This window comes from Dendropsophus ebraccatus, chromosome 12 (genome assembly GCF_027789765.1).
Source record: "Dendropsophus ebraccatus isolate aDenEbr1 chromosome 12, aDenEbr1.pat, whole genome shotgun sequence".
NCBI classification, from domain to species: domain Eukaryota; kingdom Metazoa; phylum Chordata; class Amphibia; order Anura; family Hylidae; genus Dendropsophus; species Dendropsophus ebraccatus.
Window position 1 is genome coordinate 69,960,949 of NC_091465.1, and position 24,352 is coordinate 69,985,300.

The following is a 24,352-nucleotide window of genomic DNA, read 5'->3' on the forward strand; positions in this document are numbered from 1 at the left end:
CTTTGCTTCCACTTAAAGGGGCTATTCCAGGGCTAAAAGGTGTCACCTTATCCACAGAATATGGGACCACTAGCTATTTGGTGGGGGTCCACCACCAATATCCCCACTGATCATGAGAACCGGGATCAATTGCACATACTTGGCCTCCATTCGGCCCACTTTTAATGGTAGTTTAGCTCATAGGTCGCATAGACAGTGAATGTAGTGCGGCCGGGCATGTGCGCTGCCCCTCTATTCACTCAGAGGAAAATTGAGCTTTGTTTTCAGAATGGGGGGGCTCAGGCCCCCACTAATAAGCTACCTGATCTGGCAATGGGCCATGCTGAGCAGGACAGTTGCTGAAGCAACCATATGATGCCCATTGTTTATTGTGCAATGAGGTATCTGAATTAAATGATACTCACAAGTTGTCTCAGCGTCAACCTCCTAGTATTCAGCAGTGTCTCTCCACACCAATTGTCAGATCTAGCAGCAAAGCTTAAAGTGGACCTTTCTTAAAACCATGTGAAAATCAACAAAGGTCTGTGCTGGGCAGTACAGCTGCTGAGAGAACCATACAACACCCAGCAAGTTTAATGCACTAGTCCATTTTTAGTTGGGTGTCATGTGGTTACCTAAGCAACCATACCTCTAAGTACGACCTGAAGAACGGACACACGATCCACACCTGATCTGTTGACGCTTCCTGAGAATCTACAAGCAGTAGGTTTTTTGTCCACTAAAATCCTGAAAAATAGACATCAGATGGAAACCTGACAGACCCCACTGAAGTCAATGGAATCTCTTGGGTATCAGTTAGTGTCTGTTCTTGAATGGACTATCCGGCTCAGTTCTGTGGCGCTAATGGGAATCCTGAATGTCAGGTGTGTCAGGCTGCTGGTGTTCTGACTAATGGGACCAGTGCAATCTCGAGAATGGGGACTCAAGTGTTTTCTTTTAAATGAGCAGTGTGTCACGCTCTAAATTCAATGTCCATAACCAAGTACTTTACTCAACTATCTCTGGCAGCTCCATAGACAATGAATGTAGCAGCGAGGAGGATGAGCAACTCAATACTCTGTACACAACAAACACTCAGGTCCTTGTCCTTGAGATTGTGGGGGTTCCTGAGGTCAGTATGAATGGGCCCATTTCCTAAGTCAGCTCCAGACATCCTTAACGCCACCATGTAGATCTACAGTATGTCCAAGAATAGGGACCATACTAAATTAAATCCAGATGTATAGTGATTATTCACTAGTGATTACAACAGCGCCCAGATCCTTGTAAGGTTTATTGGAGGTGTGCTATCATGGTGTTTTCCCTCAATCCAGTTGTAATATTTGTACAGTATTTCCCAAGGTAGGGCTAAGATAAGCTGGAGAAATTTTACGCCGATAGCTGTAAAGCCATATTCTTTCCCTGTCTTTTACAATCCAGGTTTTTGCCATGTCATAGAAGTCTGTTGTGTGACCAGGCTAATAAGCCAAGCTAACAAAGCTGATTATGAGAATCCCAATTTACCGATGTCCATGCGTATAGGGAGATTATACATGCACCGTGTCCCTCCCTCTATGCCAGTCTTTAGGAAGACTAATTCAAGCATTGCGTTCTTCAAGCTGCTGCCTCTGTCCTGCTGCCAGGATACATATATACACCCTGACCCGAGTGGTCTCATGTATATCTCATCTCAGACTATCAGTGGTTATTGTTTGCAGATGTCTTAGAATACTGGAGGTCCTAATTCATCGTGGGGATGGAAATGTAAGTAATATTTTATCTTTCCATTAACACTAATTATTATTGCATGATGTCTTAAGATCGGTGCTTCTTATTCCCCTCCTAAAGGAATCCCACTAAGTCAGGCCTTGAGCATGGTCCATAGTGAAAGCACAAGGTAACTGATGATGAGTTTAGTCACACATTGTAGTCATGTCTTCTTCCTTTTATGATTTTCTTAAACTTTTTGCTGCAAGAACAAAGTGGTTTGACTGTGATTTTGGAAAATTGCAGCACAAAATGCAACATACCCACAATGTTTGGGTAGAGCTACATAGTAATCATGGCTGCAACACATGCCACATGCCCGAAGATACTGTATCCCAGCACCACAACCACATTCACTGTCAAGCAGATGTGTTGCCATGTAGCCCAAAAATAAACCCACCTAATCAGTGCAGTATCAAGAAATCTTTAAGGCATGAGCTGTTGGGGCTGAAAAACAGAGATTTAGATGAAGAAAGAGATCACATCCTTCCAAAATCCTTCATACCATATATATATATATATATATATATATATATATATATATATATATATATATATATATATGCCAGTATATATACCAAAGGAATCATATGCATACATTCATCTTTTCATTAAATGTGCCAGTTATGATTTTCATATATCTTCCACCCTGCCTATTTTACTCAGTGTGAACCAGCCCTGAAGGGTGGAAACCTCAATGTCTTCAACAGGACATGCTGGTGGTTTCCATAACTTATATGATGAAAATCTTGATTTTTCTTTCCTTCTGGAAATATTATCCAAAAATCCTGAACAGCCAACATATCTTTTATTGAAAAATAATGGCTCATAAAGATTATAAGTGATGTATGTCTATAGCCCCCCTAGATTACTGATATGAACACTTCCCCAGCAATTACTATGATGAACTGTAAAATGTTTATAATTACAAAATTACTGATACAACCATATACTTTTTTTTTCATATACCGGAGGTTGCCAACAAACCACACTTCCTTGACTTAAGGCCCTTTTACATGGAGCAATTATTGTTTAAAAATTCGCTATAATGATCAAAAATTAGTGGTTATCTGTCCTTGTAATAACACCCAACGATCAAACGACAAACGAAAAATCTTTCATTTTTGTCCTTTAACATGTTGAAAAATTATTGTTGGCAGTTCGCCGATCGTTAGTATACCTGTTTGTATAATAAGTCATTAGCCGATAAAACATGTTGTGTAGGCTGTCCTAAGGAAAGTTTAGCGACCATATAACGACGTAAGAACGATTGTTCATAACAGTAATCAGTGATCACTAGCGATCGATTGTTATAGCGAATCTTTAAACAATAATCGCTACGCATAATAGGGGCTTTAGGGTTTGGGCAAAGGGTTAAAGATATCCCCCGGGGATAGGACGGAAACTGAGATATTCCTGCGGGAAGCCTGGTGCGCCGCTGAGATGAGTCCGACGCTCATAGAGAATGAATGGTGAGTCCCACGCTCAATTCATTCTCTATGAGCGTCGGACTCATCTCAGCAGCGGCGCGATCAAGTAAGTATGAGGGGCTCTAGCGGGGGGGTGACAGGTCCTCTTTAAGCCCCTACACAAAACAATTATCGGCAGTATTCGGCCCATATGGGCCATTACTGCCGATAATCGTCTTGTGTAATAGAAGGCAACGATCAGCCGAACAATGTAGGCTAATATAGCAACGATATGCTGCCGTCCCTCCGTTGAATAGGAGCGGCGGCAGCCCACGCCCCCCTCTGTACTCATCCACTCGCTGCACGCGTAATAGCAGCGGCAGCGAGCAGGGAACGAGGAGCAAACGAGCGCTGACAGCACTCGTTTGCTCCTCTCAGTCACCCCGTGTAATAGGGTCTTTAGGACAGCGATCTATATGTTTGTCCTGGATAAAGATTAGTCATTATATGTTTTCATGGGAATCTCAGATAAGTGTAGTATTGTTCAGAATGTCAGTTCCTGAGCGTTTCATTGATATCCCATAATTTCTTGCCTGCAACCCACTTGTAAACAGGCCTGCCACCCTACATCACATGCAGCAGGTACCTCTGGCGCTACATGTGGTCACTGCTACGCTCTGCTCACTTCCTCCTCTATATATACCCACCTATTTTTTCCTCCCTACATAATCTATATGATCTATTTTAAAATCTTTCTGTTCTTGCTGTTCATGCAAACATCTACAATAATACATGGGATCCTGTGCAATCTCTTTTAGGTATTTATTCCTGTACATGATATCTGAAGTTAGGGTAGGTTCACACTGAGGAATCCGTGCGGAGAAATTCCAGCGGATTTCAACGCTCATCCCCCTCATGGCCGCGCGCATCTCCGCCCGTCCTATAGACTTAATTCTTTGAGCAGGCAGATTCCGCCGTCCGCCGAAAGAATTGACATGTCCACACATTCCTCAATGTGAACCCACCCTTAGGAAGTAGACTGCTGTCTTCCAGCAATATGATGCATCTTTTACAAGAAGCTCCACTAAGTCCACAGGGGCTGAGCTGTCCTCAGCTAATAGATAAGCAGCTTTGGTGTCCATCCTAATCCGGGCGTCTGAGCAGGTGCTGCAGCAATACATATTGACATGGCTGTGTTCAGGTGAAATGAATGGCGATATCTGTAGCAATGAGTGGATGATGGATCATCTGCTGCAATAAATTATCTATTCCCAGAGGAAATTACTGTGTGACTATTACTCATTATCTGAATAAACAGGAAAGCGTTCACACAGCAAACACATGGCCAAAAGGATATGCAAATTATTAGGGTTAATAGATGTTTCTGCTCTACTGAGATATTACTAGTAGAATTACCTGGCTTTGCATGGGTATATGTAGTCTTAGTCTGCTGGGATGGGGGGTTACAGAAGCTCGCTGATGGCTGTGACACATCTGGTCAGCCTGGAGATGGGATTGGGTTTCAGCTTTGCAGTTGGGGTCTTCAGTCCATGAGGCATGACTGATCTGAAAGGGTTACAGTTTTTTAAGAATGCTCAATATAATGTACATTCTGTTCCCGGTGACTAAAGAGAAATGTCCGGGTTGTTATGCGCAGAAATGTGACATCTCACCAGGGGTGTCCCAAAGAGATTTTAGCTAAAGGGGTTGCCCAGGCAGCAAGGTTTTTATGCAATTCCTAAGAGAATGGTAATTTTTTAAGGATTAGTATTTTTAGCCATCATTAGTGCAAATGATACAGAGAAAAACTATAATAGCAAGATTTGCACCTTTTTCTGTGTTTTGGACCCATTCCTGGGTTTGGCTGAAAATACTGACCTAATGGGGAGCAAATACCGTACTAAATAAAATACTATGTTTGAACCATCCTTAAAGGGATATTACAAGAATTTAGTCAGATAACCTATACCTAGTTTCTGGTTGGGGTCATTCAATACATGGGACCTCCCATCTTATCAGCAAAATGAAAGGACAGTGGCATGCACTGGAACATGAAGGCCTCTTTATTGTTGTGTATGACATAGAGCGATGCCCATACTGATACTGTTCTTGTGTGGCTGTTTTATACTATGGCTCTTCCCGCTCACTCTGCCAAGTACCAGATATAGCCACACATGTATGTCACTGTGTCAGGTCCTTCCTTAATAGCGGCATAGGTCTATGGCCTAGCCTTGCTGTCTCTATGTTTTACACTGTTCAATGTAATGTGTAAAACCGATTGTGACACCCCTCACCTTCTGTGGGCCCATATGGGGCCTAAAGACATGCTTTCTGTAGCTCCTCTCTGCTTTGGCTAATACTTGCTAACCCTTTAGCTATACCTATTACCATAACATATATGTTCTTTTTTAATATAGGTCACAAAATAATTCAGGCGACGATCCATCAAGAAGGTAATGTGTCTTATTCCTCACATAATCCTTCCTGTCTGTACATTTACCTTACAGCTTTTATATATATATATATATATATATATATATATATATATATATATATATAGTAAAATGAAGAAGGTAGACGGCACTCCAATAAAGTAAATAAGTGCAGGTTTATTCACCCGTATACGTACAGCGACGTTTCGACTCACCAGTTGAGTCTTTCTCAAGCAAGTACAAAGTGTCATACATGTGATATTTATACAAAAGGTAACACCCAGAGGGGTATGTCTCTCAATCAATGATGTCATACATAAACAATGGAAAATTATATACATAAATACACTCATCTAGTGCAGTCACGTGAAAAATATATGCATAACTATACATTATGTTACATAACGATCCTAGTGAGAAATCCATTGTGCATAAAAATCCCTTCAAAGTCCTCAGATATATAAAAATAACAATTGTCCATCATAGTAATGGTTAATCCGGAGGTCGGACTAAACTCACCACCCTCCTGTGCCGCCAATCCTATTCAGCCGTGGCCATGCTTCATTCAGCGTGTAAACAAGCGAAGTGCGCAGAACAGGATGTACGCAATGTTACGGCTCCACGTGACCATTTGCGATCCCGTGACATACTGCGCGCATGCGCTATAACATCATCCCCTGCCGGAGCGCCATCTTGGAGTAGGGAAAAACTCTCCGGTGCCCGAACTGGGTGAAGGTGAATAATGCAAAAGACTAGAGGGAATGAGAGATAAAGCAGGACGTGCCTCCCAGTTTCTGAGATTGTCACACGTAGCGTACACAGCAGCATAGACGTAGTCCCACTCTTATTTGGTGAACTTTCACTCTTCATGAGCATCGGACTCCGTCCTTGTCATCTTAGCTGCCAGACGCCTAATATGACCATTCTCTGGGGCACATCTGTCTCTCTTCCCGTCAGATTAGCATCGATTGCTTCACCAAAAGATTGCATAACGGTTGTATCAGGATAGAATATTGAGTAGGATTAAGCGGAATTAGACAGGGTTCAACGGGTTAGGTGAGTATCAGTCCTTGCTCCATCTAAAATAATAGAGAAAAAAGGGACAAATTAGATATTGGTGAAGTGTGATAAATTTATATACAATAAAACTTAGTACTCTTTTCTAACAGCAGCAACAAGTAGGTAGCACAGTGGTAATGCTCATAAGAAGGCTTTCAGTGAAAAATCCACATTAAGCCCTAATGGCTGTAAGGCATTAAGGCGAGTGATCCATTGTGCTTCTCTTTGTTTTAACATTTTCTGTCTGTTACCACCTCGGCGTGGTACTGGTATATGATCAATAACCATAAATCTCAATTGTTGGACAGTGTGCCCCGCCTCTACAAAATGTCTGGAGACAGGGAGATCTAATCTACCAGTACGAATGGAGGACTTGTGGTTATTAAGCCGTATACGGCACTCATTAGTGGTCTCGCCAACATAAATATAAGGACAGGGACACTGCAAGACATAAATTACATGGTCAGTCTTGCAAGTCGCATAATACCTCAGTTTATATCTGCGATCAGTAGTTGGATGGCAAAATACATCACCCTTTATCATTAGACCACAACTCTCGCAACCTAGACATGGGTAACTGCCTGGTTTAAGTGATGAGGGAAGATCAAGCTTCTTTTTTTGACACTCTGCACGTACTAGTTTATCTCTGATACTAGTTGACCTCCTATATGAAAAGAGAGGTAAAGTGTTTAATACAGGAACATTGTTATGGAAGTCAGCTACAATATTCCAATGGCGACGGATTATCTGAGCTATATGTTGGCTCTGCTCATTAAAAGTTGTAATGAATGGAATTCTTTCAAGTGTTTTTTTCTTTACTACCATGGGGGAATCCCATTGTGATCGAACCTCAGTGATGCTTTTAAAGACAAGTTTCTTGGGGTATCCCCGTTGCACAAAACGGTGTCCCATTTCTTGCAATCTGTGATCAAGTTTGGACACATCGTCTACAATTCTGTGGACCCTCAATAATTGACTACGGGGGAGTGACTCAACCATCCTCCTGGGATGCATACTATTGAACCTTAACAAATTGTTTCGGTCAGTTGGCTTAAGGTAAATGTCAGTCCGGAGCACATCTCCCTCTGCATAGACCCATGTATCCAAAAATTGGACACCTACAGTCGAGCTGACCATTGTGAATTTGATATCTGAATCAATGGAATTAATGTAGTTAAAAAATTCCCCCAGCTCCTCCTGAGAACCCGTCCAGATCAAGAAGATATCGTCTATGTATCTCCACCACCCGAGCAAATTGCTCCGGTGGTGGGACACATAGACATAAGACTCCTCAAGCTCGGCCATAACAATGTTGGCATAGGTCGGAGCCATATTTGACCCCATGGCCGTTCCCTTGATTTGAACATAAAACCTGTCATGAAATGAAAAATAGTTACAAGTGAGCAGAATTTCCAACAGGCTCAGAACGAACTCCTTGCCCTCATTCGTGTATGTAGATCCTTCTAGCACCTTTCTAACACAATGCAGGCCCCTTTCATGATTAATACACGTGTACAAACTTGTAACATCAAATGAAGCAAGGATGTAGTGTGATGGTAGAGTGATGTTCTTGATTTTTTCAATATTCTATCCTGATACAACCGTTATGCAATCTTTTGGTGAAGCAATCGATGCTAATCTGACGGGAAGAGAGACAGATGTGCCCCAGAGAATGGTCATATTAGGCGTCTGGCAGCTAAGATAACAAGGACGGAGTCCGATGCTCATGAAGAGTGAAAGTTCACCAAATAAGAGTGGGACTACGTCTATGCTGCTGTGTACGCTACGTGTGACAATCTCAGAAACTGGGAGGCACGTCCTGCTTTATCTCTCATTCCCTCTAGTCTTTTGCATTATTCACCTTCACCCAGTTCGGGCACCGGAGAGTTTTTCCCTACTCCAAGATGGCGCTCCGGCAGGGGATGATGTTATAGCGCATGCGCGCAGTATGTCACGGGATCGCAAATGGTCACGTGGAGCCGTAACATTGCGTACATCCTGTTCTGCGCACTTCGCTTGTTTACACGCTGAATGAAGCATGGCCACGGCTGAATAGGATTGGCGGCACAGGAGGGTGGTGAGTTTAGTCCGACCTCCGGATTAACCATTACTATGATGGACAATTGTTATTTTTATATATCTGAGGACTTTGAAGGGATTTTTTATGCACAATGGATTTCTCACTAGGATCGTTATGTAACATAATGTATAGTTATGCATATATTTTTCACGTGACTGCACTAGATGAGTGTATTTATGTATATAATTTTCCATTGTTTATGTATGACATCATTGATTGAGAGACATACCCCTCTGGGTGTTACCTTTTGTATAAATATCACATGTATGACACTTTGTACTTGCTTGAGAAAGACTCAACTGGTGAGTCGAAACGTCGCTGTACGTATACGGGTGAATAAACCTGCACTTATTTACTTTATTGGAGTGCCGTCTACCTTCTTCATTTTACTGCATTATCTGTGGAGTCGGGGGTCGACTGCCAAGGACGTGCACCCATCGGCTGGAAGCCATTTGACTTTAAGTCTCCACAGTGCCGTTCAACCCAATCATTTTTCTATATATATATATATATATATATATATATATATATATATATATATATACACATAATATAGTTCTATAAGGATCAAAGCCCAGCTTTAAGCACATGGCTGTATTTTAAACCTCTGTTCTACGGACCCATTATAAAGTGTGCATGGGCTGTTATGGATCTATGCTCTACCTTAGGCTTCAGGTTTCATGCAGAAGTCTTTTAAGGGTTTTTTTTCCTCATAGATTACATATGAATCATGTGTCATTGCATACTGGAGGCATTCTACTTTACATGGTCCTTATATAAAGCAATATGCATAAAACCTAAGGGTAGAGCCACCAAAAAAATCCAGGATATGAAATAAGGCTAGGTTCACACTGCGTTTTTAGCATCCGTTTAACGGATCAGTTTTTTGCAAAAAACGGATTGCAAAAAACGGATGCATTTGTGTGCATCTGTTTTTGATCCGTTTTTTCATTGACTTCCATTATAAAAAAAAAAACGGATCAAAACGGATGCGTTTTTTTTGGCGCACAATAAAGTACTGTTGACACTACTTTTTTGACCGCTAAAAAAACCGGATCAGTTAAACGGATGCTGAAAACGCAGTGTGAACCTACTCTTACATGGCTGTTTTTCTCCAAATATTATATTATATATATTGTATTATAACTCTGCTCTATTCATTTCAATGGAACAGAGCAGCAATGACACAAATAAACTAAGGAGAAGAGTGGTAATATTTCTCGAAAAAAGAAGTTGTCTTCCTAATCTTGGATAACCCTTTAATGGTGCGTTCACACCTACAGGATCTGCAGCTGATTTTCTGCATCAGATTTCATTTAAATAACTGAACACAGCATCAAATCAGCTGCAGATCTGCTGCAGATCCTGTAGGTGTGAACGCACCCTTAATGTCCCTTACAAATATGGAGACGGGTGGGGGTAGGCCATGTTATATTTATTCTGAACAATATCTTCTCTCTGCAGTAGATTACAAGACGATGGACATGACGTACGTCAACAAAAGCTGGAGATGCAGGTAATATATAAGTCATATACACTCACCGGCCACTTTATTAGGTACACCTGTCCAACTGCACGTTACCACTTAATTTCTAATCAGCCAATCACATGGCGGCAACTCAGTGCATTTAGGCATGTAGACATGGTCAAGACAATCTCCTGCAGTTCAAACCGAGCATCAGTATGGGGAAGAAAGGTGATTTGAGGGCCTTTGAACGTGGCATGGTTGTTGGTGACAGAAGGGCTGGTCTGAGTATTTCAGAAACTGCTGATCTACTGGGATTTTCACGCACAACCATCTCTAGGGTTTACAGAGAATGGTCCGAAAAAGAAAAAACATCCAGTGAGCGGCAGTTCTGTGGGCGGAAATGCCTTGTTGATGCCAGAGGTCAGAGGAGAATGGGCAGACTGGTTCGAGCTGAGAGAAAGGCAACAGTGACTCAAATAGCCAACCGTTACAACCAAGGTAGGCAGAAGAGCATCTCTGAACGCACAGTACCTCGAACTTTGAGGCAGATGAGCTACAGCAGCAGAAGACCACCCGTTACTAGTATGGTGTACCTAATAAAGTGGCCGGTGAGTGTATGTGTATCTGGAGCAGCATAGGATTGAGCTCTGGGACCTGCAGAATCTGGGCAAACCAAAGGATACTATGGTCTTAGGCTGAGCCATTGAACCATGGTTAGGGTAGTTACTTATATTATTACCACTTCCTACTGTCCACATCTGCAGCACGTAATGTAAGAAGTCACATGTGGTCAGCAGCTTGGTGTTGGATAGGTTGTCTGCACACATATCCCTCCTGCTGTCATGGGAAAAAGGGGTGATTCATTTCATTGTGGTTTTCGTAGTTAGGTTGAGAATAGACACATCTGTCAGGTTCAACAAAGGGAAGGGAGAAGATGGATGTCGGAAATGTGTATAGTCAGGGATACAAACAAAGGGATAATTATTGGTTTCGGGCCAAGGGTGGCGATATTCCTGAAACTTCATGGTTTGTGTACTGTTCACATGCTGCTGTGGTGAAAGCGTATGGTGAATGGACAAATGGCACCAATGAAAAATGGCAAAATGGAAACTACAGATGTGCTATAGATGGGAGGGGTAAATTTTGGCTATGAAGGTATGTGATGGTGGACCGAGATTCTACAGCGTAGCAGGCAGCCTATTGTGTATCGCGCATAAAAAGCTTAAAATTTTATGTCAGTGTCAGAACTGCAATGGAGTGGCAGAGTTATGGTCTGAGAAATGTTTTCATGACTGTCTGAGCCCACTCATTTATGTGGAGGCGCTTGGAACTGATGGGTATAAATCCATTCTTGCTGGTCATGTACACCCATAAATGCTGATTGTTTTCCCTGGGGTGGATGGGATATACCAGCAAGACAATGCAACATGTCAAACAGCTAGAAATGTCTGGCAATGGTTGGAAGACCAAGGCCAAGACATCCAAGTCTGTCCAAGTACTAATTCCCCACACTTGAACTGAATTGATCATCTGTATGAACACCTCAATCTTTGGGTTTGCTCTATGGAACCACAGCAGTTGTGGGATGTCAGCATGGCTCCTGATATCTGATGCCTATCAGGACCTTACTAAGCCCGTCTAGCTGCTGTCCATGCTGCACACAGCGGATAGTCTGGATATTAGCCAGTGTCATAATATTGTGACTCCACTATGTATATTGATATGTGTATTCATTAGATAGGTAATTCAGATTGTAATGTAGAAGTGCCTTAGAAAGTCATCCATGTACATGTACGGTATGACTTACTTGAATACACTATGTAAATTAGCTTTTCTCCGACAAGACCTAAGTTATATACCCTGACACTCTTCATAGACATTTTATTCCATAGATATCTTAATATCAGATTGACATATTTTCACAGTCATAAAATTAAGTTGACATTGAGTTTTTTTTTGCAAGAGAAATATTCATGAGAAGAAACAGAGGAGGAAGCGACTGGATCCTCTAATGCTTCAAGCCAATCCAGATATGAAGGTAAAGCCACGGAGGTCCCCAAAGCCTGAGGAACAAGTACTGTTGGTGGAGTCATGCACTGTGTCCAGCATATATTCAGGTATGGGAGGTGAAATACAATATAATAGATAATGGCAGGACTGAGGTCATAGGACCTTCCTTCTTCCTCTGAAGTCCTAATGTAAGATTTTTTTTTTCTTATCACAAAAACTCCCAGGGATTACCAACCCCACCATGTCAGGAGATATGAATGCAAGTCCTTGTCACAGTCCTAAGGTCCTGTCAAGAAATATGAAGGCTGATTCCAAGACAGAGAAGAAGGAGATGGAGTACCATGGTATACTATGCAACTAACACTATATTGGTTTTGATAAATCTCACTTTTATTCCAGTACTTTCAGTACCGTCTTGTTCTTCCAATAGAGATATCTGATGAAGATTTGGAGGAGACGATACTTGAAGATACCCGACCCCTAACTAGTAAGAAAGAACAGGTCCAAACCAAACCAAAGCAGAAAACGAAGACAAAGGCAGGTTTGTAGAACTAGTGACTCTATAATCCTACGATGTAGCAGGTTATGTGTTTAGCTTTCTTTATATGTATTCCACTTTGCTATACAGCATTTGTTTCTAATGTTGAAAGACAATAGTTGGCCGTTTGGTGTGTTTCCATGGAAGTGCTGACCTGTCCATGTTAGAAATAGTTCCAATACTGTTTCTAGTAGTTAAAGAGAGTCTTTGTAGTACAAAATTATTATAAAGAAGTAGACGATTGTGTGCTGGGTCCCCACTTCTTTCTTGAGACCCTACAGTAGATATATGGGCTGCCTCCATGGTATGTACACAATTTGAAACATCTAGAGATGAGTACAGCTCAAGCATGCTCCAGTTGGATCGCTCAGCATTCGTTTACCGGTGTTTGACGAAGTTGGATGCAGCCTTAGGGAGTCTTAGAAAACATGGATACAGCCTATGGCTGGGTTCACACTATGTATATTTCAGTCAGTATTGTGGTCCTCATATTGCAACCAAAACCAGGAGTGGATTAAAAACACAGAAAGGCTCTGTCCACACAATGTTGAAATTGAGTGGATGGCCGCCATATAACGGTAAATAACTGCCATTATTTTAACAGCCGTTGTTTTAAAATAACAGCAAATATTTGCCATTAAATGGCGGCCATCCACTCAATTTCAACATTGTGTGAACAGATCCTTTCTGTGTTTTTAATCCACTCCTGGTTTTGGTTGCAATATGAGGACCACAATACTGACTGAAATATATGTAGTGTGAACCCAGCCTATGGCTGTATCAACTTCTTCAGCCACCGATAATCAAATGCTGAATGCTTAAGTTCACTCATCTCTATCTGAGTAATACAAAAAAAACTGCTTGACATTGAAAACAATACAGAATTTAGGTAGACATTACATGTAGCGATGCATGCCCAGCACCCAATGATTTTAGGTCTGGGTGTAAAGAAACAATCATCGGCTGATTGTTATCTCTACTACTGTACACAGAGTAAATTGGCCGGATTTGGACGATTATTGCTCTGAGTAATAGGGCCCTTAGACTAAGGGTGGTATTACACGGACCGAGCAGGGCCCGATAATACCTGTAAACGAGCAGCTATCTGCTAGATCGTTGCTCGTTTACTGGGCCTATTACACGGCCCGATAATCGTTTGACAAGAGCTGCAAGGACATCATTACCGATGTCCTTGCAGCCCTTGCTAAACTGGCATAGATTACCCATCCACGTTCCAGGGCTGCTCCTGCCGTCCGCTTCTCCCGGGGTCCCGTGCGCGCTCTAGCTTCACAACGGCCTGTCAGCTGGTAGGCCGCTCAGCCAATCACAGGCCGCGGCGGACCCGGCCTGTGATTGGCTGAGTGGCCTACCAGCTGACAGGCCTCTGTTAAGCTATAGTGCGCGCGGGACCCCGGGAGAAGCGGACGGCAGGAGCAGCCCTGGAACGTGGATGGGTAATGTATATCGTTAGTCGCCGGCCACGCACCGCTATTACACGCAGTGGTGCGCGGTCGGCGCCCGACAAAGATAGGGTCTAACCTATATCAACGATCAGCCGATGATCCTTGTCATCGGCAGATCGTTGCATTTATTACACGGAGTGATAATCGGCCGAATCAGGCCAATTCGGCCGATTATCGTTCCGTGTAATAGTACCCTAAGTTTGTAAAATGAGCCAATAATCTTTAAAATTTTATAATGTTAAAATGTGTATAGCTTGGCCTATTCTGCACCAAGAATTGCTAGATCCTTGGACAATGTATGAAAACAACTACAATTATTACTGACATCTTTTTATTTTTGAAACTATGTCTATGTATTATAAAGATGATGTTTTTTTTTTAATTCCTCCAGGGAAGCATGAAGTGAAAGAAAGCAAGAAAATATCTCCCAAGACGTCAAAGACTCGTAAAGCTTCAGCTTCCCTCACTCATGAATGTGAAAAGGAGAACACGCCGCAGTATAAAGGTTGTAACCTTACATATCAGTTTAGACTCTTGGGGTCCTATTGCACAGAGCGATAATCTGCCAAATCAGGGAATTCAGCAGATTATCGCTCTGTATAATATGGACAATGATCAGCCAATGAAAGATCGTCGGTTGAACGTTGTCGTTTATTCTAGCCAAAAATCATTGGCCGCCGGGTGTAAAGCTACATTTAACAGCAATGCGCAGCTGTCGACTGATGACAGTCCCAACTCCCTGGTGTCCTTGTCGCTTCTGTCTTCTGCCCGCAGCCGCCACTGGTACTTCTGAACCAGAAGTGAACTTACAGGCTGCTCTGCCAATCACTGTCAGCGGCTCTGTCCTGTCTCGGCCAGTGGCTGGCAGAGCAGTGTGTCACTGCAGAGACTGGCTTTAGAAGTTCCTTTGGTGCCTGTGGGTAGAGGGCAGAAGTGAGAAGGACACCAGAGAGTGTGGAGAGGTATGTATAAGGTTTATTATTTTATACTAGGGCAAAGGCTGCATGATCATCACTTATCATATATAAGATTGGCGCTTGTTTACATTAGTGAATTCTCCCTAAGGGCTCATGCACACTGAGCAAAAGACGAGGAATTTCTGCTTGAAGATTTCTGCTTGAAATTCCTCTTCTAGGGCCAGTTCACACTGAGCAAGATTGTCAGAATTCCGCCGTGCTCAGTGTGCTGCTGTAAGTGAATGGAGAGCGTGCGCGCTCGTCCGCTCCCTCTCCACTCAAAGAATGAACATGTTAGTTCTATGAGCGGAGAGCGGCGGCAGCGGACAGGCGCGCGCTCTCCCATTACTCAAAGCAGGACACAGAGCGTGGCGGGATTCCGCGGCGGAGAGCTCCGCTGCGGAATTGCTCCATGTTTCCTCAGTGTGAACTGGCCCGAAGGGTATGTGCACACTGCGGAAAAGGCGAGGAATTCAGCTTGAAATTCCTCCCGTAAAATACAGAGCAAAGTCCCATTGTGTTCAATGGGTTTTCTGCTCTGTTGTTCACACTGCAGAATTTCCGAGCAGAATTTTCTGCTGTAGATCTGCTAGAGGAATACTATAGTAGTCAATGGGGGCTTAAATTCTGCTTGAATTCTTCCTGAAAACTTTCAGCTACAATTCCTCGAGAATTGCTCAGTGTGCACATACCCTTTGAGTGGAATTCGGGTGGGTTCACACTACGGAATTCTAGCGGATAATCTCCGCGGAATTCCGTCGTCTGTCTGCCTGCACGGCCACGCGCTTTTCTGCCAGCCCATAGAATGGTGTCTATGGAGCCGATGGAAAGGCACGCGGCCATGCACGTGGACAGACAGCGGAATTCCGCGGATATTATCCGTGAGAATTCCTCAGTATGAACCCACCCTTCGGCTATGTGCACACTGAGGAAAAGGCGAGGAATTAGGTGAGGAATTGAAGAGGAATTTCAGCTTGAAATTCCTCCCGTAAAATATGTACAGAGCAAAGTCCCATTGTGTTCAATGGGTTTTCTACTCTGTTGTTCACACTGCAGAATTTCCGAGCAGAATTTTCTGCTGTAGATCTGCTAGAGGAATCCTATAGAAGTCAATGGGGGGCTTAAATTGTGCTTGAATTCTTCCTGAAAACTTTCTGCTTCAATTCCTCGAGAATTGCTCAGTGTGCACATACCCTTCGTGTGCATGAGCCCTCCGGGTATGTGCACACTGAGGAAAAAGTGAGGAATTAGGTGAGGAATTGAAGAGGAATCCAAGGGCTCATGCACACTGAGCAAAAGGTGAGGAATGTCTCCTTGAAGATTTCTGCTTGAAATTCCTCCCATAAAATATGTACAGAGCAATGTCCTATTGTGTTCAATGGGATTTCTGCTGTGTTGTTCACACTGCAGAATTTCCAAGCAGAATTTTCTGCCGCTGATCTGATTTCTGCCCAAAAAATTGACATGTCAATTTCTGCTAGAGGAATCCTATAGAAGTCAAAGAGGGCTTATATTCTAGTTGCATTCTGCTTGAATTCTGCTTGCATTCCCCTTGTACTCTGCTTGTATTCTGCCAGATATGAAAAGACGAGGAATTTTAAGCAAAAAACTTTCTGCTTCAATTTACTCGAGAATTGCAGTGTGCACATACCCAAAGCTAAGCATACACATTACTTATTTTTGGCCAACAATCTTTAGCCAGAATTTGCTCTGGGGAAAGAGAGAATAAGCCTCTTGGATTTCAAAAGAGGAATGGCAGATGCATACCCCCCTCCCTGAAATAAACATCCATGTTTGTCTAAGTCATGCACCTATATAATCTATAAGGCCAGGATGAGAAAAAGATATTGTAATGTTGTGACACCTTCCCATTGGAATTCTTGTGCAGATGTTGATATACAACCCCATGATGCCATTCAAGAAATTACGTCAGATAAGATGGTTGCCTTTAAGAATTCAAGTGATGAAGAGAATTCAATGAGTGTTGGGGATAGAACGGTTCCTCCTGCTCCTGTCAAACAACGTCATAAAAAGAAGCAGCAGAAACCAGGTATATGTTTGTATGTACATATATTACTTTGACTCTATTATGATAAATTAACTAGATAAAATGTCTCTAGATAGATTTGGAAATGTCCATGGTGGAGTCAATTTAGAAAGACATGAGAATTGTCATTGTGGAATCAATTTAGGTACACATAGGAATGTCTATGGTGAAATCAATTTAAATAGATATGGTAATACCCATGGTGGAGTCAATTTAGGTAGACATGAAAATATCAATGATGAAGTCCATTTCGATAGACATGGGAATGTCCATGTTGGAGTAAAGTTTTGGTCACTCTTGCATTTTGTTGAACATTTGGCTACCCTTTTATACTAGTTCCCTGTACGATGATCACCTTCTTTGCTTATAGAAAAGAGGTAGCCTCTCCCTTAAGGTCCAACTTCATGCGTAAAATGAGACCTCAACAATATAAGGACTTCCATCAAATTGTCCTTTAAATCCAGCCTCATACTATTTTCTCTATCTTCTTAATAATGTTCTTAGTGAAATCTAGAAGAAGACAGGATTCCAATGATGGAGATACCAATGGAACAGAAGAAAATGAATTTGATGAAGATTCAGACATCCTTAGCAGTGTTGTATATACAAGACCAATGTCTTCTTCGAGTAAGGTAAGTTTTAAAGTTAGATCCATCCACTGCACAAAAAATCATAGTATGGTGGCCTACCCTGAAGCTGAGTTCCTTCTTCTTGCTATACTAGGAAGAAGACTCCCAGATTGCTGCTCCCCTCGAAATCGATGACCTGAAAGACTTTGCTTTACGACCAGCTTCCAATAATATGACTTTCCAATGCCGCATTACTAGGGACAAGAAAGGAGTAGACAGAGGTCTCTACCCGACCTACTACCTTCATCTAGAGAGAGATGATGGGAAAAGAGTAAGTTATAAAATTACTAGGGTCTTTACACATTCTTCTTATTTGTATGAGTACCTAATCAAAGTTTCATTAAATAAAATGTTTTTATTCATTCATGTTGGTTATATGGCATTACCATAGTTCACAGTGTTCTACAGTAGCACTTTAATTTGTATGTTTTGGGACTGGAAACTGTAGCACCTGAAAGTATCATATGCATAGTGGTGGAGAACATACAAACACCATGCACATGGTGTCCTGAATTTCTTATGCAGTAGCTAAAGATATAGGACCATATTTTAGATACAACTATATATAAATTCATGAACTGTGTATATAGGTCACAGAGGCACTCGTATACAATAGGGTGTTTGCTGTTCATAGTCATAGTCTATATGAAGGTTGAGTTGTGTCCAGTGAGGGAAAGCTGATTGGCCATACTGGTACCATTTGCAGGTGAGGAAGGGAACAATCATAAGAAGTAAGCACATTTCATTACATAGACTGCCAGGATCAGAACTGGGTTGCAGCCCCAATATGGTTGCTAGTTTGGGTGTATAGAAAACTACTGGCCAGTCCTCACTTGGAATAAAGTGATTTTTAGTCAGGCCTCAGACTATAGTGACATGCCCCTGCCATCTGCTTTTAACAGCTTTTTCTCATGGCTGGAAGAAAGCGAAAGAAAAGCAAAACGTCAAACTATCTCATCTCAGTGGATCCAACAGATCTCTCACGAGGAGGCGAAAGTGTCATTGGGAAAGTCAGGTAAGGGAGTAAGCATAGAACATCAGCAGAGCATTCCCGGTGCAGCGCATGGCTCACGGGAATGTCGGAGGATCCTCTGGTGGGCTCCTGAGTCGTGTGCAAGGCCGCCTTGAGCAGCTGCCCAGACTGCACCATGTTATAATCAGCTTCTGAATACAAGATAAAGAACTGTGTACCTACAGCAGCAGCACATGAAGAGAGGAATTACTCTAAGCTCTAAACTGCTGCTGAGATAAGTGGGAAGCCTTGATTTTTCTTTAAGGGACAGTGAGGACCCATAGTCTTTCTCTATTCCCATCTCCTGCCCTGACCCTACTTCCTTTGTTCCCTATTGCTTTGTCTTTGACTAGAGAAGAAATTCTCCTAACAACAGGCACTGGAAGCAAATGACAGGGAAGAGAGACACCGAGGGGGAGATTTATCAAACATGGTGTAAAGTGAAACTGGCCCAGTTGCCCCTAGCAACCAATCAGATTCCACCTTTCATTTTCCGAAGAGTCTGTGAGGAATGAAAGGTGGAATCTGATTGGTTGCTAGGGGCAACTGGGACACTTTCACTTTACACCATGTTTGGTAAATCTTTAGACCTTTTTTTTTGTAAGGGGGGGGGGCAAGGAGTAATTTTTCTAATTTAGTGATATACATATGTGTTAGAAATTACATAGGCTATTACATAGCGGTAAGTTTTTTGCCTGTATTGCAGATGAATCCAGATCCAACATTCTGATTTTCATAGGTCAAACATGCTTGGAACCAAATTTACAGTATTTGACGGTGGGGTAAACCCTGACAAGCAGCCCTTCGTGCAGGAAAGGGAATCCCTCCGGCAGGAGTTGGTGTCTGTATCTTATGTAAGTGCCCATAATTTACAGATAATTTACACATTATTTGCACTAATTAACCGACATCAGATACAAATAAAATGGCCTAATGTCCAAATGCTAAGGTGAACAGGGGTTGTCCCATAAGCATTTAATGCATCATATATAGTAATGTTTTGATAACCAATACTTAGCGATATTGGCCGTGGATTATACATATGGCAATATGGCTATATTGTATCGATATTAGCTATATTAGTCAGCAATGCCTTACATCCAACATGCTTAGGCACTTCTATAAAGGGGTTATTCATTGAAAATCTTTTTATTTCAAATCAACTGGTGTCAGTAAGTTATATAGATTAGTAATTTACTTCTATTTAAAAATCTTCAGTCTTCTAGTACTTATAAGCTGCTGTATGTTCTGCAGGAAGTGCTTTATTCTTTCCAGTCTGACACAGCGCTCTCTGCTGCCACCTCTGTCCATGTCAGGAACTGTCCAGAGCAGGAGAGGGTTTCTATGAGAATTTACTACTGCTCTGGGCAGTTCCTGGTAGAGACAGAGGTGGCAGCAGAGAGCGCTGTGCCATACTGGAGAGAATACACCACTTCCTGCAGGATATACAGCAGCTGATAAGTACTGGAAGACTAAAGATTTTTAAATAGAAGTAATTAACAAACCAATATAACTTTCTGAAACCAGTTGATTTGAAAGAAAAAAGATTTCGCTGTATAACCCCTTTAATGCATGCGGTTTATAGATCGTTCTCTTAATATCTGCTCTATTAACCTGTTTATAACATAATTGTCAGCATTTGTTAAATCAACCTCAAAATGCCCTTTACACCGTGCCCATTACAGATTGTGGCTTCATATCAAAGGTTGAGTATTAGTGTGGAGAAAACACTTTAAAATGTGCTGATCACATATCAGGCTGGTGAAATATTACACATGGACACCATTGATGTCTGGCGTTTACTGATTCCTCTTTATCTTTCAAATAGGAAACCAATGTTTTAGGGTTCAGAGGACCCCGGAAAATGTCTGTCATTATCCCTGGGATGAACCAGGACGGGGAGAGAGTATGCATGAGACCGCGCAATGTGAGTTGGACAAGAGGACACTAACTAGATCAGTGAAGGATATGACTTGGGTTGAGAAAGTGTAAGGTCGGGTTTAATAAACTTTTGGTTTTACGATTTTGACTTTTACTACTATACGTGCCAATGGAGTATAAATCTAGAACCTTTATTCTTCCAGTACAACAACCTCTGTAACACACTTGGCCAACACAGATGCAGAAGAAATGCGTACAGTGTAGATGGATTTGGACCAGCGCATTTCAAACTTTCTTGTGCTCTAGCTCAGGCATGAGGAACCTTTGTCCCTCCAGCTGTTGTAAAACTACAATTCCCATCATGCCTGGACAGCCAAAGCTTTAACTACAATTCCCATCGTGCCTAGACAGCCAAAGCTTTAGCTTTGGCTGTCTAGGCACAATGGGAATTGTAGTTTTGCAACAGCTGGAGGGACAAAGGTTCCCCATTAGGGATGGTCCAAACCTGCCGAGGTTCGGGTTCGTATGAACCCGAACGCTCGACAGCAGATTCCCGCTGTCTGTCCACTCCATGGAGCGGTTGGATACAGCGGGAGGACAGCCTGGAAAACTGGGATACAGCCTATGGCTATGGCTGTATACCAGTTTTCCAGGCGGTCCTCCCGCTGGATCCGCCCACTGCACGGAGCGAGCAGACAGCGTGAATCATTATCGAGGGTTCGGGTTCGTACGAACCCGAACCGAACTCGTTTCAGACCATCCCTATTCCCCATCCCTGCTCTAGCCCAAAGCCACCTGTGTCCCATGTGCAAGACAGTGCCGGTATCCACTTTTCTACATTGGCGAGATATTAAGTCAGTGAGGAGAGCTGGCGTTTCTCTCATTATATGCAATAGTCATCCCTGGTCACTTGACAGGAAAGCTATAGAAAAACTTGTCACCCCCACTTCAGGTTTAACTAAAGATCTTAGATGCTTTGTTTCCTATTTAGCTACATATTAGTAGCCACGCTCTGGTATACTGTTGTGTTCTCTTTTCTATGTGAAGGAACATGAGACCCTTTTAGCTCGATTTCAAAATGGAAATATGGAGAATATTTCCGTTCTCTACAACAAAGCACCATCATGGAACGAGGAAACTCAGTCTTATGTTCTGAACTTCCATGGACGTGTCACACAGGCCTCTGTGAAGAACTTCCAGATAATAAATGCTGATGACAGTAAGTTCCTGCTTAGACAAGTGGGTAGTCTCTGTTCCCATTAGAGGTGCATTTCTGATTCCACAATGCTTGAGACAGGACCTACAAAAACACATATACAATTCAGTTATATATAGCGCAGTCATGGTCTATCATCGGAACTGTGGATTCCATCGTCTAATGCAGGGATGGAGAACCTGTGACTCTCTGTTTGTTCCAAAACTATGATTCCCGCCATGCCTGGTCCAGGCAAGATGGGAGTTATCTCCAGCTCTTTGCAATAGCTGGAGGGCCGCAGTTTCCCCTTCCCTGCATTAGAATGGAAACCAATAGACAGTCCTTTTAGCCTCTGTCTAGCCAGTAGACCACCTACTTTACAACATGAGGGTCATCCTATGAGGGAAGGAATCTGACCATAATTTGGGACATGTAGATGCGGCTCACATGGGAAGGTGGTGCCATAGAGGAAACAGCTCTGGAATAGAATCCGTTGTTGGAACAAATTGTAGCAGTCATTACATAGAGGACACTTTCCATTATGTAGATGAGAACTGAGCATTAAAGGGGTTACCCAGCGCTACAAAAACATGGCCACTTTCTTCCAGAGACAGCCCCACTCTTGTTTTCAGCTTGGGCGGGGTTTTGCTGCTTAGTTCCATTGAACTGAATGGAGCTTAATTGCAAACCGCACCTGACCTGGAGACAAGAGTCGTGTTGTCTCTGAAAGAAAGTGGCCATGTTTTTTGTAGCACTGGATAACCTGTTTAATGATGACCAGGGACAAATACTATCTGAGCAGTTGTTTTTTTTTATTATTATTATTCTTTATCTTCTCTGATGCAGCTGAGAACATTGTCATGCAGTTTGGCCGGGTTGCGGAGGATGTTTTCACCATGGATTACGGATATCCTCTGTGCGCTCTACAAGCTTTCTCCATCTGCCTGTCCAGCTTTGACAGCAAGCTTGCCTGCGAATAGAGTCCGGATAGTACAGGAAACTAAAGCTGTCACATGGGGAGCCACGTTCTCTCCTGACATGCCTGTTTTACTGAATACTTGGATTCTCTACAATGCTGCAACATGTTCTCTTATAATTTTGTGTAAAAATAAATGGGGTATTCCTATCTAGGGTAGTTATCCATAGGATAGGGCGAGATTGTGGGGGTCTCTCACAATCTCAGAAACAGGGACCCCATAATTCACAGCTCTTCTCATTCTCTATGTAGCTACCAAAGCTGAGAGCTGAATGCAGCTTTCGTCTTTCTATAGAGAATTAATGGAGTTGTGTCCCGCAGCTCCATTGGCGAGGTTTTTATGGGTCTGTGGATACTCTGGCAGGCCATAACTATGCCAGATGGGAATACCCCTTTAAATTGACAACACATCAAAAGGGGTTGCCCTTACACTCTATAGTCTGTCCTAAGAGCAGCGTGAAACGGCAGACACACTCCCAATTGAAAAGAAAATGGTAACGGCCACTTCTTTAGAGGGGTACTCCAGTGAAAAAAAAATTCTTTCAAATCAATTGGTGCCAGAAAGTGAGATTTGTAATTTACTTCTACTAAAAAATCTCAAGTCTTCCAGTACTTATCAGTTGCTGTATGTCATAGACATAGATATGTAGAACATACAGCAGCTGATAAGTACTGGAAGACTTAAGATTGTTTAATAGAAGTAAATTGCAAATCTCTGGCACCAGTTATTTTGGAAGAAATTTTTTTTTCCGCTATAGAATCCCTTTAAGTTTTTCTACATTCCCAGGAGGAATAACACATGAATGGCAAAATGCAAAGACTTCTTCTTGTTGTGACTGCATTGTGACGTCTTTGCTGTGTAATAAGGACACTATGGAGCTACCACAATGGTGGTCAGTATTTGCCTGCCACAGTCACACTCTTCAGTATCTACAGGAGGCAGCAGGGGGCGCTGGTGACTCCCAGGTTTGTGAGTTCGTAAAAAATTCAATTGTCTTTTTAACCAGAGCCCAGAGTGTTATAATGTGTATGGACAATACTTTGACAACAAGAATGTGAACTTTGTAAATAAATGATTGACGTTCATCCTATTTTAGTACTTGTGTTTTATGTCTAAATGGATATATGGGCAAAGTGGGAATAAATTAGAACATCTTTGGGGTATAAGATCACAGTGTAATATTAAAATGTTAGGCTGTGTTCACATTACGCGTGTGCCAGCTAAGGTGCTTATACAACGACAAGCCTTCAAAATGGAATGGTAATGAAAAAGGGCACAGACAGGCATAGGACCCATTGACTTTAATGGTCAGTGACTACATATGGGTTATTTCCCAAACACATACATTCAGGACATAACCATGTACATAACAGTGTAGTCACTGGGGCCCATCACTACAGGGATCTTACCAAGTCTATGATGGATCTCACACTCAGGACCCGCTGTATGG

At 42.3% G+C, this 24,352-nt stretch overlaps 1 protein-coding gene across 2 annotated transcripts; it reads left to right on the forward strand.

Moving 5' to 3' along the window:
• Positions 1–1,438: 1,438 nt before the first annotated feature.
• Positions 1,439–23,379, forward strand: LOC138769309 (tubby protein-like). Of its 2 annotated transcripts, XM_069947703.1 has the most exons (14): positions 5,559–5,608; positions 10,191–10,242; positions 12,158–12,311; positions 12,429–12,548; positions 12,635–12,745; positions 14,597–14,710; positions 17,050–17,211; positions 17,713–17,840; positions 17,932–18,108; positions 18,740–18,852; positions 19,589–19,703; positions 20,678–20,776; positions 21,778–21,949; positions 22,772–23,379. In XM_069947703.1, the coding sequence occupies exons 2-14, from the start codon at positions 10,237–10,239 to the stop codon at positions 22,903–22,905; spliced, it is 1,605 nt and encodes a 534-aa protein (XP_069803804.1). In that variant the 5' UTR covers positions 5,559–5,608; positions 10,191–10,236; the 3' UTR covers positions 22,906–23,379. The 2 variants fall into 2 exon arrangements, with proteins under 2 accessions (XP_069803805.1, XP_069803804.1); XM_069947704.1 differs by lacking the exons at positions 5,559–5,608; positions 10,191–10,242 and adding an exon at positions 1,439–1,743.
• The last annotated feature ends 973 nt before the right edge of the window (positions 23,380–24,352 follow it).

Bases quoted from the DNA above. Each gene is read 5' to 3' on its own strand.
- LOC138769309 (XM_069947703.1), top strand. The intron at 17,841-17,931 runs GTAAGTTTTAAA...TTGCTATACTAG, and splicing joins CAATGTCTTCTTCGAGTAAG to GAAGAAGACTCCCAGATTGC. The intron at 20,777-21,777 runs GTGAGTTGGACA...TTCTATGTGAAG, and splicing joins TATGCATGAGACCGCGCAAT to GAACATGAGACCCTTTTAGC.